Source organism: Nomia melanderi, chromosome 4 (assembly GCF_051020985.1).
Source record: "Nomia melanderi isolate GNS246 chromosome 4, iyNomMela1, whole genome shotgun sequence".
Lineage (NCBI taxonomy): Eukaryota > Metazoa > Arthropoda > Insecta > Hymenoptera > Halictidae > Nomia > Nomia melanderi.
Genome location: NC_135002.1, coordinates 20508750 through 20524915, shown reverse-complemented (window position 1 = coordinate 20524915; position 16166 = coordinate 20508750). Strand labels below are relative to the sequence as shown.

General features: G+C 46.8%; 2 protein-coding genes across 2 annotated transcripts in view; one reads left to right on the top strand and one right to left on the bottom strand.

Moving 5' to 3' along the window:
- The first annotated feature begins 4863 nt into the window (after nucleotides 1–4863).
- LOC116433608 (protein scarlet-like) lies at nucleotides 4864–5726 on the top strand. The gene is made up of 4 exons (XM_076366623.1): nucleotides 4864–5064; nucleotides 5132–5266; nucleotides 5362–5465; nucleotides 5620–5726. Exons 1-4 carry the CDS (start codon nucleotides 4864–4866, stop codon nucleotides 5642–5644), a joined length of 465 nt encoding a protein of 154 aa, XP_076222738.1. The 3' UTR covers nucleotides 5645–5726.
- Nucleotides 5727–6104: 378 nt separating this feature from the next.
- The window catches only part of LOC143174460 (uncharacterized), a 70976-nt gene continuing 60914 nt past the window's right edge, over nucleotides 6105–16166 (bottom strand). The window contains exons 3-4 of the mRNA XM_076366920.1: nucleotides 6515–6609; nucleotides 6105–6445 (exon numbers count right to left, since the gene is read on the bottom strand). Coding sequence (XP_076223035.1) covers nucleotides 6105–6445; nucleotides 6515–6609 — 436 coding nt within the window. The remainder of the gene's footprint in view (nucleotides 6446–6514; nucleotides 6610–16166) is intronic.

Here is a 16166-nt window from a genome sequence, read left to right as displayed (position 1 = left end):
TTCATTTACAATGCGATATCGAAGATGTCATACTTACGAAATAAACGATGAAAGAAGATTCAATATACAATTGTACTTCTTTACCGTTGTTTTGCGTCTGTGTACTTCGAATAATCAATGCGATGTAATTTTCTTCCAAGACTTGTCTAAATTACTTCTGTAAATAACACGTAAATGTTTACAGCCCACTGGTACGTATGAAAACAGCAAAAAACTATACATACATAGGTAAGGATTTTTTTTTTATTTCAAATGGACGCGGCTACATCGGCTTTCAGCATTCCATAATTGACTGCTGCCACAGACGTGCCGCTCGTTTTTTTATCACTTCTGAACCGGAATCTGATCTCGACCGAACTTTCTTGAACATTCTCCTACATTCCAGGCCTTTCTCGCAATTTCCCTTTTTGACAGTTTTCTCTTCGAACTTGGCGCTCTCGAGCGTCAATGCGGCATGTTGTGGTCATCAGTCATCTTCACTCTATTCATACTTGCCATCTTCACACTACGTTCATACTTGGCCATCTTCACGCCACGTTCACACTTGCCTTTCTTACATTACGCCACGTTCACACCTGCCTTCTTACACATCTAAGTTACGCTTAACTGTTGATCGAATTTCTTAAAGCAAAGGAAACAAAATTTTAATAATTACATTTCCAAAGGCCAAACTTTTTAAATATCCAGTTCTTTATCTTTCTAAAGTAAAGAGTGGATTTTTAAGCACGCTCGAATAAAAGAAACAAGTATTTGAATATAATCAGCATTATTTTTGTAATAGATCGTCGATGAGACAATGAATAAAACATTGTCTGTACCTCGGCAATATGTGGTAATAAAAAAAATTATTTAAATATGCATTCTATATAATTGATATGGGAACAATTGAAAAGCGTCAATGTGTATTTTTGCTGTGCTTTATAATGAATATAAAATAAAATACAGAACATGAAAATTCTATTTTGTTTGTTACGCTCTATAAATAAATATTCAAGAAAGAATGAACTATTCACAATATGCAACACTTCCTTCTACACATCTTAATTGTCTGAGAATATTGTCTTAAAATTCTATATACCTAAAGTATGAAAACAGCGCTTGCTGAAGAAGCAATTTCTATAACAAAATTAATGAGGATAATATAAAGTAACATTTTTTGAATGATTATTGGTATGCCAATTTTTAGTTTTTATATCGTATGAGAAATAATAGAATTAAGAAAGTGAAAAAAATACTAATACTGAAGAAAACAATGTATCTTAATGCTCAATTGAACCTTACTCCATTTTTAAATGCGATAAATTCTTGTATTTTGTTACACATCATGTTATACGAAGAATTGCATTGTATGAAAACAGTAGTTTTAGGAATTCGCGTTATACGAATATCTACTCTATTTATTTTACTTACGTTATAATATAGCAACATATTTTGTATAGTAAAAATACTTATTGAAAGTCATACCGAGCTATTTTACACGTGCATCAACTTACTCCGCCTCGAGGAAAGTTAATACACTTTGACTCCATTAAATAAGTATTTAATAAGCGGAAGCTTGGAAAGGTCAGGAACAGAAATACACTGCGTAATGATTATTTAGTTTATTAAAATGACCGGACTGGTCTTCGACGGAACGCGACTGACGATCGACTTCGGAATGTGTAGCGATTGAAGATCGCCACCCTTTTTAAGCGCCCTTGCAATTTTTCGAGCGCTGTGTATCGGCTTCCGTTAGAAGAACTATATGCCGCGACATTTTCAGAAATTGACACCTACGCCTTGAACGAAACCGCACGTGTCCTGTTGCTCCTCGCTAAAAGAACACGCTGCGCCGATTTCGGAAATCGCTCCTGCACGTGCGTTCCAATTTCTGTGCTCCTTGTATCGGCTTCCGACAAAGGATGCTTCGCTACGCACAAGAGTCGTCTCTTACAATTTCACCTTTTTTTTTCTATATATTTTTGCAAAGTGTTATTTAGGGTACATACAAGGAAGGTTCAAAGTATAGTTCAACATGGTTCTCGTTAAATAATTAAATCAAACAAAAATTACAGAAATTAAAATGTGAAAAATGTATCAACCCAGTTTCTCCTATATTTAAATAATATAGTCCCATTATGTATACTGGAAAAATCATCTTCTATTACTGCATTTTCAAGACGCCAAAACCAGTGTTAATCATTATAATGATGGTACTTGTATATGTGTATTCACATATTAAACACCAAATTATATCAAACAGTACGATCGTGTAAAGCTTTCTCATAATCACTATAAAAATTTGTAAATATATATACACATATATTTATAAAGCATCTATTACATATTTGTATACAATACTTTACCCGATTTTATGTTCTACTTAACTGAACTTTTGCTTCACGGCAACATTCGTGCGAATGGTATGCCAGTCGATTCAACGTATATGATAGCAAACAGCGGTTACATGCATCAAGAGAATATATTCATCGAAACTGTGACTATGATCGAGCATCTCTAGTTTATGGTGCGAAATTAAATGTATTAATAGATACGTATATTAGTAGAATATGAAATACTTGTGTGTCAGCAGAAAAATTCAACTATGTTACATAAGTATGTACGTATTTGTTTATATAAGTTTGAACATTACAGGCTCGAATGAAATTACACAGAAAGACGCACATGTTTGAGATTCGGGATAAGATCAATTGTTTGCTTAGGTGAGAGACGACAAAGTATTATCTGACAGCGAGAAGAAGAGATTGGTCTTTATTACAGAAGTAAGATGAATGCGGAGTGATTCTGTCGCTGGAAAACCACCGAACTAGTTTACTTGGTCGCTGAAACATCCACATGGGCAGTAAAGACGGCACATACCACTTGAGTCGTCGGCTTTTACTTTGAAAGGTACCGCTAAGTACCGTCCATTGCAGGAGATCTGGCACTCCCGTCTGAGTGGTCACATTCGAAGGCGCACGCCTTGCCCACACGGATTCACGGTACTGCTGTATGATTCGCTGCGGCGCTTATGCACACTTTTGGTTCCGGCGTCAGAGAACGCGAAGAGCCGTTTCCCGACTCACAATTGGATGTCTCGTGGTTGGGCGGACATACCGTACGACTGTCTCCGTCCCTATGACGTCAGGAGTTCCAGATCCGCTGCAACGGGCGGTACTTGTCGTAGTATCGTTTCTGGTATCGCATCATTGTCACGCTCGGCTAGATCGACGGGTTTCGTTTGAGTTTCTAGCGAGAGAATCTATACGATTACAAATTTATTTAGTTAATAAATAACTCTATCTAAGAAGACAATTATATGCCTTCTTGTTTTGTTTCTCTCTATACCCGCAGAAATTTGATTGTTAAGTTTACAGGGAGCCAACTCAATTGCTATGAATTTTTCAGCTATTAATCGATCCGAAAATACTGCTTTTGGATGAACCACCGACCGGACAAGATTCGCATTCAGCCAACTCTTTGATCTCATGGTTGAAGTATTTCGCTACGAAAGGACGCAATACTGTGCTGTGCACTATACATCAACCAAATTCTGTTATATTTAATTCTTGCGACCATATAATAGTAATCATGGATGGATGGGTTGCGTTCACCGGGCGTACGGAGCAGACGGTGCAGTTTTTCGAAAGATACATTCTATGTAGATACGTACAAGAGGATTTTTACTGTTCCAATATGGAATATAAGGCAAAAACGAATCGTTACGTGGGTTGCCAAGTAAATTTGCTTGCAAATTTGGTGATGAGACGATAGTTTCTTGTTAACTCCTATCCACGTGATGTTTTTTACTCGGCTTTTCAGTCAGAGCTGCGCGTGTCCTCGGAATCACAATTCCGCAGATTTCTTAATAGCTATAGTGGCTGCTAAAAATGGGAGGGAAACTTCCCGAAAAGTATGCGACTTATTTTCGACCAGCGCAGCTTCCAACGAAATTGATCACATTCTGGAAAAAGACATCCAGTTGGGAAATTTGGAGCAGTCTTCAAAGGTAAGCGTATCAAATAGATGCGCAGCGGAATTAAATGTTTCCTTCCTCTCATCCTTTTCGACGATTCAGTCAACACGTAAGGCTGGTTATCAGTTACAACTCTATCGGGTGAGTATTTAAGAATACTCCACGCGACTTCTCTGTTTTTACGTTACAATTTATCTTGACGTGCCCTATATATTTCCATAGGAGGAAAGAGCGTTATTGTTCGCGACTTTATTGATTGATTTATCAAGATTTCCTGCAAGTTTTGAAAGATCCATCACTACAGATTATCAAAATCCTTCAAAAAGTGGTAAGTCCAACCTTGCTCACCTACAAACGACTAATTGTAAAATTGATATTGATATTTTTAAAAGTAATCGTTCGATAAAGGCGCGATAGATATGATGCAGCATCTACCGACCCAATTCCGAAATACTTTTACCTGAATTAAATGGTATATTGTAAAAACTAACAATTTATTTCATTAACGTTGATTGTATGTCTCCAATCTGCAACATTTCATTAAGTTCTGTTCATTTGTATTTGTTTTGTTACTTGTAATTTCTCATAATCGTTGCAAATAAACGATATTAAAATAATTATCTTTAATGTTTTTGGTTTTACTATAAGTGGTCAACTGCTAACTAGTATATGGTCGAAGACTAGTTTTCTTGTTTTAAAGAACGGTCAACTCCTTACGCAAGTATTGAATTTTCAAAAATGTCTATAAAACTTGGATTATATAATTATTTCATAAAATTTCGCTTTATTACATGGTGTAAGAAGATCAAACAGCATTTTCACGCATAGAATCTCTCTGTTTGATAAAGGAACAACCGTTTACTGTTATTTAAGAGTCGTTATTTGAGTGTCGCTTTACTTGCTGGACTATGCTTCGTAGGTGCCGTCAGTTCAAACAGCTGAGAATTCAAGCTACTCAGGGCGTTGTTTCCATTTTGGTATCTGAGAATGCTTTTTTCCCAATGTACGTTACGCTTCCCTTGATCCCGCAACAGTTGCCACTCCTGCGAAGAGAGTATCGAACTGGAATGTATCCGATACACCTGTACATCGTACGAATACTTTCATTGGTGAGTAATCGTAACGCTATCAATATTTTCCCAAACAAGCAGGAAAAAGGAAGCATTGGAACCCTAGGTGCCTGGATTGATGGTCGAGCTACTGCTCTTTACTTCGATAATATACTGGTTGACAGGATTACGAAACAGCGTGGAAGCATTCGGATTCACCTTACTCGTGATCTTACTTGCGATAAACGGTCGACCGCTTGAGGTAAATTTCCCAATTGTCCAGTCGAAATTGAAATATTCGATAACCTACTAATTGAAAACACGAAAATGTATTATGCATATATATTTATAATCTAGGTTGTTCTTTCTCGATGGCATTTGAAAATGTACCATTGGCAGTGGCGTACCTGGTGCCTTTTAATTGTTCTCATGACAATTATGAGTCCATTCCTCAAGCTGGGGTACGTAGCCTCTGTTTGGAGTACATAATGGAAGTATTCACATGGGTTTCCGTTATATAATTCATCTTCAGCTTTCTTTTTCCCTTCTTCTGCTTCTTTTTTCTTTTTCCAAATGATTCCTGTAAATTTCTTGTCGCCATCCTACTTTCTCTAGGTCCCTGCCGGTATACATCCACTGAGTGAGATGTATTTCATGGCTCCTGTACTCAAACGAAGAGCTTACCATATTTCAGTGGAGCGGAGTACACAATATATGTAAGTAAGTACCTACACACATGTGCAGATACGTTTGACAAACTGCACTGTACATTTAACTATACTTAAGAATATATTCGATGATTATGGTTTGGTCGCGAGCAAAAGGTGTTAGGGTGTGGTCGAGCCCTGATCATTTGCACTAGGTGCCGTCTATGATGCTGTTGCGGAGGACCACCCAAAGATTGCAAACAGCTGTGGGACCGTAATAATTGCAGGACACGTGACGTGGAGTAACAGTATTTATTGATTAAGTTGTGATTGCTCAGAATTTGTGTGTGTTTTGTAAGGAAGAAACTAAACTCTATTATGTTTTGCTAATGTCGAACTCTATTCTTTCTCTGCTGAGCAAAATTGTGTTTGTCCTCCCTATGCTGTCTGTTTCTATTTCTTTCCTGTGTTCTCCGTGTGATATCTGTTTCTAAACTCTCCTAACTGTTTTCTGTATGTGATGTCTGATTCTAAACTTTCCTGTTTTTCTGCCTGTCGCCAAAAACCTGGACCCAGCAATCCCCTCCATTTCCTCGTTTCCTCCCTTCCATTGCGCACTTGGCATGTTGCTTTTCTGGAAGGGGAACAGGATTTTCCAAGGGAAAGTGGAGAAGACATGGTCTGTGACTCATTGGTCAACAAGTTTGAAAGAAACCCAAACTTGTTGACGTTGATTTTTCCTAAATCATCCTTCGGGTCCTCGGCGTTTATGACATGGTCTGCACTACCGAACCCTAAATCGTTTTGAACGAGTGTATTGTAATTGAAGATCAAGGAAAGGAAAAACTAAGTTTGTTACGTACCATCTACTGCTGGTGCACAGATGGCACGGGCACTCAAATGAAGGTCCAAAGGTAGCTGCCTGCCTGTCCACGCCGTAAACCTCGTCAAGCTAACTCTAACAAAAGGTTTATGTAAAATTTGAAAGAAACTTTCTTGGTATGCTCCGCTCCACTCGCTGACTTAACGGCCAGTGGATATTGTAAATGTTGAACGTGGATGCTGCAATAATTGCTACTCGATAAACTAACACATTAATTTATTATAAGAATATGAACAGTGATTGTGTGTTTGGTGTGTGGTGTATGTATAAGGACCGACGTTCTTTTGAATGTATCTTGACTGTCCCACTGGATAGTGAGAAGTGACGACGTGTCTTCTCGTCTCCGACGTCGACACCTCATATTGGATTGAGTATGAGAGTTGTCTTGGTTTTACACCAATCAGCACATCTTTACTATTTTCTAGCTAACGCCATTTAGCCAGCCCTTTTCCGAGCGGGGGTGAGGGCAACAAGTGTGTAGGGGGTTTCTCGAAGGTTCGCTGGCTTGTGGAGATTTCCTGCAGGTTGAAACCTGTCTATAAGGACCGGTGTACACATGCTAGGCCGACCCTTGAGAAATCCCGAGTTTATGACCTGGTCGGTTATTAAGACGAAAGAGACAAAATTCTATGCCTATTGTATGCAATCCAAGTTGACTAAAATAAATGTTTGCTGTCGCGACAGTAAACATGTCGGTTGTAGTAAATAAAACTCAAAAGTACTAAATAAGAATAAACACGAAACTTAACTGTCTGTCCCGTCCATGTCATAAACGAAACTTTGAGAATCTTTTATTAGGGTGTTCCGTATCCGACGGAACATGGTTCTTCAAACCGCCAATAGCTTGCGCGACGTTGGATTCTGAGCTACCCTGCATCACCGAAGATCTCAGTTTATTACACGGATACGATTTCGATGAGTCTAACTTCCAAACCGACATGTTACTCATGATCCTCATGTACCTTGTATTCCACGTTCTTAGCTGCGTTTATCTTTGAAATCGTTGTACATTAAAATGAACGTTGCATCATTCCTTGAATGCATCTATCGTGTTGGTTTGGTAATCATGGATTGTCTGTTTTGTATAATACTCCCGCGATTCGTGCATAACTTAAGGAGTAACGAGTAATATGTGATAAGTATTGATATATGTATGTATTTTTTAATATGTATTATAGAAAACACGATAACATAACGGTCAGTCACCTGTACAACTCTTCTCAAGTCTTTGAATTTCCTCTTTTTTCGAAATCTTCTAATTTTTGTAAATCTTAATGAAATAAATAATATTCTTTTTAGTTATTAAATCGTTCACTCCTATCTTTGCTTCATCTAAGTCAGAAAACCCTTCTTTTTATAGATCCTCAATATATTGCAAAATAATGCCAGAAGCCAAAACATTAATTTTCTCAATTTTTCTTTCCTGTATTTAATCGCATTAGCTTCTAAGCGACTCAATTGTTACGACCGTTTGTCACTGTTACACATTACACATATAAGTATTTATCATTACCAACTGCGGATATGATCTCGTGCGACATTACCATCATTGTTGAGATACAATGATTATAATATCGGATATCCAGCATAGATGTCGCATACGTAGACTAGGTATAGCCAATGTGTTGGTAACGTAAATTGTAGATAAAGTCAATTTCTGTTTGTTATTAGAAATCGTTTAACTATACATTTTTAAATGTTTCTTGTGTTCATCGTCTTTCGATGCTATAATTATTCCATCAATGTAACAATGACAAAAATCTGGTCCTCCAAGTACATTGTTTAAATGTCTTTGAAACGTTTAAACCGCGTTGCAAAGTCCAAATGGCATTACAGGAAATTCAAATAGTCCGAAAAGAATAATAACGGCTGTTCCAGCACGGTTTATTTGGTTAAGACACATATCATAAAAAAAGGCAGCTCAACCACCTAAACCCCGAGCGCACAGCCACCGGTACCTTCGCAGGTCAGAAGGGACGACGTACCCCTTACCTCCACTACAAGCAATGTGGGTGTAGGTTAAAAAACTGTAACTAGCAACACCCCGATAGTTTAGCCTTCTGATTTGTCACTAAGGACACCACCCTATCTCAGGATTTACATATATAGAGAGACATTGAGAGACAAGACAGACAGACATAACGACAAGTTCATAACTAATCACGCTGTACTCACTGGACAACACACACACTGCCACTTTGTATACACAGACACATTCCTTTCACTCAATATTAAACAAATACAGTACACTTTCGACCGAGAAAAGGAGATCCTTCCTAATAAAGATCTCGGACCAGGAGGAAACTATTACGCGGTTGAAGAGAACGATGGAGGAGATGCGTTCTCAAATGGACGAGTTGAGGGCGCGGCTTCGCTCAACAACGGGAGAGACCACCAAACTACAAATGGCTGAGGAGAGAGGGAGGGAGAACTCGACCCTCCGACGGGACCTGCAAGCCATGGAGGACAGGATCATGCGGAGACTGATAGGAACTATCGAGAACCTCCTCGGGAAATCGAGGGGGGAAGCACGAGGACTCTCAGCTGGGACCCGGAGCACCCCTCCGTAAGGACCAATTACTCGGTCCAGGAGTGCTTCTACCGCGGGAGAGAAAGAGACACCGGCAAAATCTTTCACCTTTGCCGAGTGCGTACAAAGGGGGCTCAACAAAGGCAGGGGAATGGCGACCTTGACCCCGTATGGAACCGATACCGAGGAAGGACGGGGAATGGATAAGGGTGAGGAGACGCTCCCGTCCGTCTAGGAGCACCCCCCACTCCACGGATGCTGAGGGAACAACCTCCGGAGCAGAGAGCTCGCGGATTAAAAAGAAGAAGAAGGTCCCCAAGAAAGGGAAACCAAAAGTGGGACGGATCCCTAAGAGTGCGGCAGTGTCTGTCACCCTGGCCCCTGGGTCAGGGATCACGATGGCAGACATTATCAAAGAAGCCAGAGAGAAGATCGAACTGGCAGGGATTGGCATTGGGCCCGGCCAACTTAGGCCTAAGAGGGCCATTACGGGGGGAATGATCCTCGAAGTCCTCGGGGAGGATAGCAATAGGAAGGCCTCTGAACTGGCGGCCTCGATGAGGTCGGTCTTTCAAGGACGGGACTCAATTAAAATAACGGTGCCCCAGAAAATGGCGGAGATCCGCATAACGCGGGTAGACGAGTCGGTCACGTCGCAAGAAATCGCCGCAGCAATCGCTGCCAATGACGGTTGCGATGTGACCGAAGTAAAGGTGGGGAACATCAAATTCGCTCCCTACGGGATGGGCGCAATTTGGGCGAGGTGCCCCATAGCCGCGGCTAAGAGGATAGTAGCACTGGAGCGGTTCATGGTGGGGTGATCCGCCACCGTGGTGACGCCACTGGAGACCAGGCCGCTCCAGTGCTACAAATACCTGGAGTTTGGGCATGTCCAAGTCCACTGCCCAAAAACGGAGGAAAAGCCACCTAAGTGCTTTAGGTGTAGCAAAGAAGGGCATTTAATAGCAAACTGTGCGGAGGAAAAGCATAATTGTTGCCTATGCCAGGATAAAGGATATGAATCCAATTATAGGATGGGCGGCCCTTACTGTCGCACCTTAAAGGAGGAGTATGAGGCGCAATAATTCTGCGACTATCGTTAAGGATACGGCGAAAGCCGTATTCAAAACGCCGACGGCCCCGGCCGTCAAGGCCAAGAAGAAAAAGAAGGCACCTGAATTAGTGGCGCTGGATATCTCATCCATTGATAGGGGTGACCTTTCAATGGATGTAGACGCGTAGGTGTCTAAAACGGGAGGAGGGTGGGAGCATTGACGGGGAGTCGATGCTCCCATTAGTGACATGGACTGACGAGCGTCGGAGGTCGGGTAGCCTCCCACGCCCGTCAGTCCCAGGCTGAGGCGGGCCAGCTGGGGCTGACTCGTCACCGTATGGCCAGGGGGGGGGGCATGTGTCGTGGTCTTCCCGGCACATGCTTGTCGTGATTATTGTGATGTTACTAGACTGAGGGGAGGAGGAGTGGCAGCATATGGGTTAGTCGCTGGCCCTTCCCTATTTTTTCAGTCCGCGGATGGAAGGCCGTGGGGGTTTAGTCGGTAGAAATCCGACACTGTTCCCGGTGAAGGTTCCCTTATGAAGGTTCCCCCACGTAAAAAAAAGATAGTCTTACATTGCGAATTCCTGATGCCGGAATGTTCACCTTAACCAGGTCTCCTTGGGGTGTAATTCAGTTACTTATTTAGCGGAAATATTCTGTTATAGGCTCAGCCTGATTCTATACACTCCGTTAGGCTTATTCCGTAACAGAAGTAGCATTCTGTTTCGTTTATAGCGATAGTTTGGGTGCTTATTTGACCCAGAAGCGCCTATAATCGCTCACAGGCACTGTTCAAATTTTCAGAGCAAATCACGTAATATCATGTTTATACTTTGTTTGGTAGCGTGGCAACCTCGTTAGATCGCTTGCCCGTATGCGATCACCAGATGCGAATTAAATTCCTAGGCTGGAGTTGTAAGGCCCAACTTTAACTTTAGGCATCGTTGATGGTCGCGACTCTTCGAATTCCGAACTTAATCAGAAACCGACTGATTCGATTCTGATCTCCGAACGATTGAGATCAGACTACCGATTTCTTACGATGTTGAGAATTCGTTTTTGCATTCCGTGTTTCAAGACGGAATTCTCGAATTTCGAACTAGTTGCTTCTTCGGTGTACGAAGCTGATTTTGTTGAGAAAAAACTCTTTCCGAAGTGTTTGAAGAGAAGTCTTTGAGAGAAGTGTCTTGCAAAGTGTTACCTGTTGGTGGTTTTATACGGCATCTTCAGGTCGCATCGAGTGCGCTGATTGGATGTTTCCGAATTTCCAATCAGTGCATGATTCAAAAATTCGGAGACGTTTGGACGACGCTCTTTGGACAGCCCTCTTGGTGCGAGGGTGAGGGCTATGGCCACGTGCGGGGGGTCCTCGAAGATTCGACAATACTTCGAAAACTTCCTCCAGGTTGACCCTTGACTGAAGGAACCGTTATGAATTAGCTTTGAGTCGACCTTTTAGAAATTCCCGGTTTATGATGTGGTCGGTTGTCTGGCCGAATGAAGCAAAAATTCCAAAACGATTGTCTGGAAAAATGCGGTACAACTGAATAATTTTACTATTATTTAGGGTGAAATCTCCCATCGTAAAACAAAAGTAAACTGAATTCGAAAAAAGCTAATCCCGAAAAGAAATTTGTTGGCGCGTCCGGTTCCGGTCACATCACGGATCCGAGACCACGGTTCGTCTCGCGGGAGTCCAGTGGGAACCGGGACCGGTCTCTGATTGTCAGTGCTGCCAGCGGGGTAGAGTGTGTGTCCTCTTTCACTCCAGGCACCAGAACTGAGGGTGCTGACGAGATTGGTACGTTGGGGAGTGTCGCACCACCAGTAGTGGCAGGGTGTATCTGCCGATCCCCCCCGACGTCGATGAGGATGCGTGTACGGCCTCTGACGCATCGGAGTCATCAACCCGGTCCATGGAGAGCCGCAGTTCGGATACTGGTGGTAAGAAGCGAGGGCGTCCACCGACGTCTGGCGATTACGTTGGCCTCGCGGAGGCTAAACGTAAATATGTGGAGGCCTGTCAGGCGGAGGCGGAGGTGATGGAGGTCGAAAGGATACTCGACCCCTCGGTTCTCCCTCCGCCGCCAAGGAGATCCGCCATTCCCATCCCCGAAAAGCAAGGCCTGGAGGATGACTTCCACTGGCGGTCGCGGAGCCGGCAGTGGTCATAGAGATGGTGACCGCCGTCTCTAAGGGCCTGCGGGGAAGTCTGGCACGGGCCCTACGTATGGCCGCTCTTACGGCACGGACGGGGGTGACTGTCATTGCCACTCGGTCGGCGACTGCAGCGACAAGAGCTCTGGAGGTGGAGCTCAACCTCCTCCGAGGTCAGCTTGCGGAAACGAAACCCAAATGGCCAGGCTCCACGAGCTGGTAGGGGATGGGCAGGCTCTGATGCCTCCTTCGTCAAACCCGGTACGACCGTCGGCGTTGAGCACACGGCCGACACAGGGACGGATGGAGTCGGCTGTGCGACCTCCAGCGTCGCCGAGGATCGGGGAAGGATTGAGGTATCCCGTCGGGCCAGGGTTGCGCTCCGACGGCCGAAAAGAGGATGGTGACGTTGGTCGGTACGGCCCACACCACCGACAAGCCGGCCGGTCCGGCACCCAAGGTGCCAAGTAAACAGACGGTGACCACCCCACAACCAATCCCGGTCACCGAGTGGGCAAAAGTTGTGGGGTGAAAGGAGAACAGGAGGCAGAAGGCGGTAGCCACCATCTCTCTCCCCACTGCCGCCAGGCCTATTTCCGCCAGGCTGGCAAAGAACGGGCCGGGAGTTGGTGGCAGGCAAGGCATAACCGTGCCGGCCAAGAAAGTCGCGCCCCCGCGATCCCCTCGTACGGCGGCCGTCTCGGTGACTGTCCCTCCGGGGGCCAGAAAAACGTATGCGGGTGTGCTGGAGGCCGCGGGGAAAAGCATCAACCTGGCGGAGATGGGGATCACCTTCCTCAGGCCGAGGAAGGCGGTAACTGGGGCCCTAATTCTTGAGGTCCCGGGAAAGATGAAGCAGCCAGAGCCGACGCCTTGGCGGCCAAAATGATAGTGGTGCTGGGGGGCAGTGGGTCTAAAATCGTCAGACCCGTGAAACGTGCGGAGATCCGCATTCGTGGGCTGGTCGATGGAACCACCTCGGCTACTATCGCGACGGCCGTCGCATTGATCGGTGGGTGTCGAGTGGGAGAGGTGCAGACCCGAGAAGTCCGGCCTTCCTCCTCTGGGTTCGGCACCCTGTGGATCCAATGTCCAGTGGTCGCCGCCAGCAAATTGACGGTGGCTAAGAAGCTGGTCATTGGGTAGACCCAGGTGACGGTGGAGACTCTCCAAGCCCGACCTGTGCAGTGCTACGGATCGCTTGGGTCGCTGTTACAAGCGCTTGCAAACCCTACCTCAAGTGTCCGGTGTGTTCGGACCTGGGGAGGCCCACAGCGCACCGCCTTGGAGGTCGGGCGTGCCTTGCTGGGGCCGTCCAGGCTAGAGGCCAGAAATGCAAGGGGAAGCTTGGGGCTATGGCGGCGGCCCCAGCAGCCCCAGCCGCGGCGAGCGCCAATGCTCCCCGGTCGCAGAGCCACCGACGGCGGGACCCACGGTCCATGAGATGGAGATGACCTCAAACGAATAATGGGGCCCGAGGGCCTGATTATACAGGTCAACCTCAACCGTTTTGCCAGGACGCAAAAGTGGGGTGTGGGATTGGCCGTCGTGGCGGAGCCGCATCGGGGCCCCAATCACTCTAATTGGGTGGAAGATTTGGACGGCTCCGCCGCAATATATAGCTGCGGCAGGCAAGGATCGTCGTCGTGCACGCTGGTCGAGCAAGGACGGGGATACCTGGCTGTAGGCTGAGGTTGAACCGTGGTGGTAGTGGTTTACGCACCTCCCAGGTGGACTCTGGAGAGGTTCGAGGAGCACCTGGACGAGGTGGGGAGATGCGTCTGCCGCTGCTTACCTCGTCCGGTGTTCGTCCTGGGAAACTTTAATGCCAAGTCACAGGCTTGGGGAACCCCAAGAACAGACTCGAGGGGCCGGCAGGTGCTGGTCTGGGCGGCGGGACTTGAGCTCCGACTGATAAACACGGGCTCGGTCCATACGTGGGTGCGGAACAACGGGGGATCTATTGTTGACCTGACATGGGCAACACCTCCGGCCGCGCGCCGTATCACGGGGCGAAGAGTGGCAGAAGAGGTCGAATCACTGTCGGACCACCGATATATAGTGATCGGCCTCTCCGACACCCCGCCGTCGACACCACGGCGTCGCCCGAAAAAGGAGAAGCCACCACCTCGGTGGGTCCTCAAGAAGATGGACCAGGACGCCCTGATGGCGGCAGCCCACGTCATGGCCTGGTCACGAAGAACGGCCAGGCCAGTCGACAGGCAGGAGGAGGCGAAATGGTTCAGGGGCGCAATGACGTCCATTTGCGATGGCCATGGCGATCGCCATACCCCGGGTCAAGTTCCTCCTAAGGAAGGCGGTTTACTGGTGGTAGCGCGAGATAGCAGAATTAAGGACCAACTGTGTTCGCGCGCGGCGCCAGTACACCCGCGCCTGTCGACGACGACGGTTCGACGAAGAATGGGCTGCCCAGCGGTACAGGGCCTACCGTGAGAAAACGGTGGCCCTGCAGCTGGCCAACAAGACGGCGAAGGCCCGAGCATGGAGAGATCTCTTAGGCTCTCTAAACAAAGAACCGTGGCGGCGCCCTTACAAAATGGTAATGGGACGACTTCGTCCATGGGCGCCCACGACCACAGAGAGCCTGGACCGCCAAGTACTCGGGGGATCGTGGACAAGTTATTTCCCCCACAGGAAGAGGGGTCCCGACCCTATCCCGAGGCAGGTGAACCGGTCGCCGACTGGTCCCCTGAGCTGGGGGTCACCGAGGAGGAGATGGTCGGGGTGATACGTCGGATCCGGGTGAAGAGAACCGCCCCTGGTCTTGACGGAATCCCCGGCCGAGCCTGGTCCTTGGCTTTGGGCGTCCTAGGAAAGACACTCCGCGGCCTGTTTACCGCGTGCCTGAAGTCGGGGCTGGTCCCCGACCTATGGAAAACAGGGCGGATGGTCCTCCTGAGGAAGGAAGGCAGGCCTGCAGATTCTCCCTCCGCGTACCGGCCGATATGTTTGTTGTACGAGGTGGGCAAGATGTTCGAGAAGATCATCCACACTTGCCTCTTCCAGCACCTGTTCCGCGACGGATTCGACCTGGCGGAATGCCAGTATGGTTTTCGAGAGGGCCGATACACCATCGAAGCGGTGGAGGGCCCTCTCGGCGGCGGCCGTCAGCCGTGGCGGAGTGTGCTTGACTACATCCCTCGATGTAGTCAATGAGTTCAACACCCTGCCCTGGACCGCCATTAGGGCAACTAGTCCTATGGGCTATAGGTCCCTTTATCTTAAGGCGATGATCGGGTCCTACCTGTGGGACAAGGGGATTCTGTACCGAGACCGGTACAGATTGACGCGGAGGCCGGTGGACTGTGGGACCTTGGTTATAACACAGTCCTGCGGGCCCCGCTTCCCGACGGGTCCACCTTGGTGTATTACGCAGATGACACCTTGTCGGGAAGTAGCTCGGGAGGACCATTGCCCGAGCGGAGGTCGCGGTGGCAGCCGTCATCGCGCGGATCCACGACCTGGATCAGACGACAGATCCGGGCAAGACCGAGGCCGCCCGTTGAATCAGACGGCCTCGATCGAGAGCTCTCCCAAAGTCGTCGATCCGGAGAGGTGGAGCCTGCATCGAGGTGGGCCCTACCTCGAGAGCCACTGGAGTTTCGAGGCGCACTGTGACCGTCTGGTCCCCCGAGTCGAGTGGGCGGCGGCCACTTTGGGCCGTCACATGCCGAATCTCGGGGGAACCGGGGACATGGTGCGCCGCCTTTACATGGGCGTGATGCAGTCGATGGCATTATATGGGTTTCCCATTTGGGCCACTACAGGGATGAGGAGCCGGCGCAACTTTTGGACCTTGCGCCGGCTACAGCCGCCCTTGACGATTAGGGCCATCAGGGGGTACCGCAACACGTCCTCGTTGGCGGC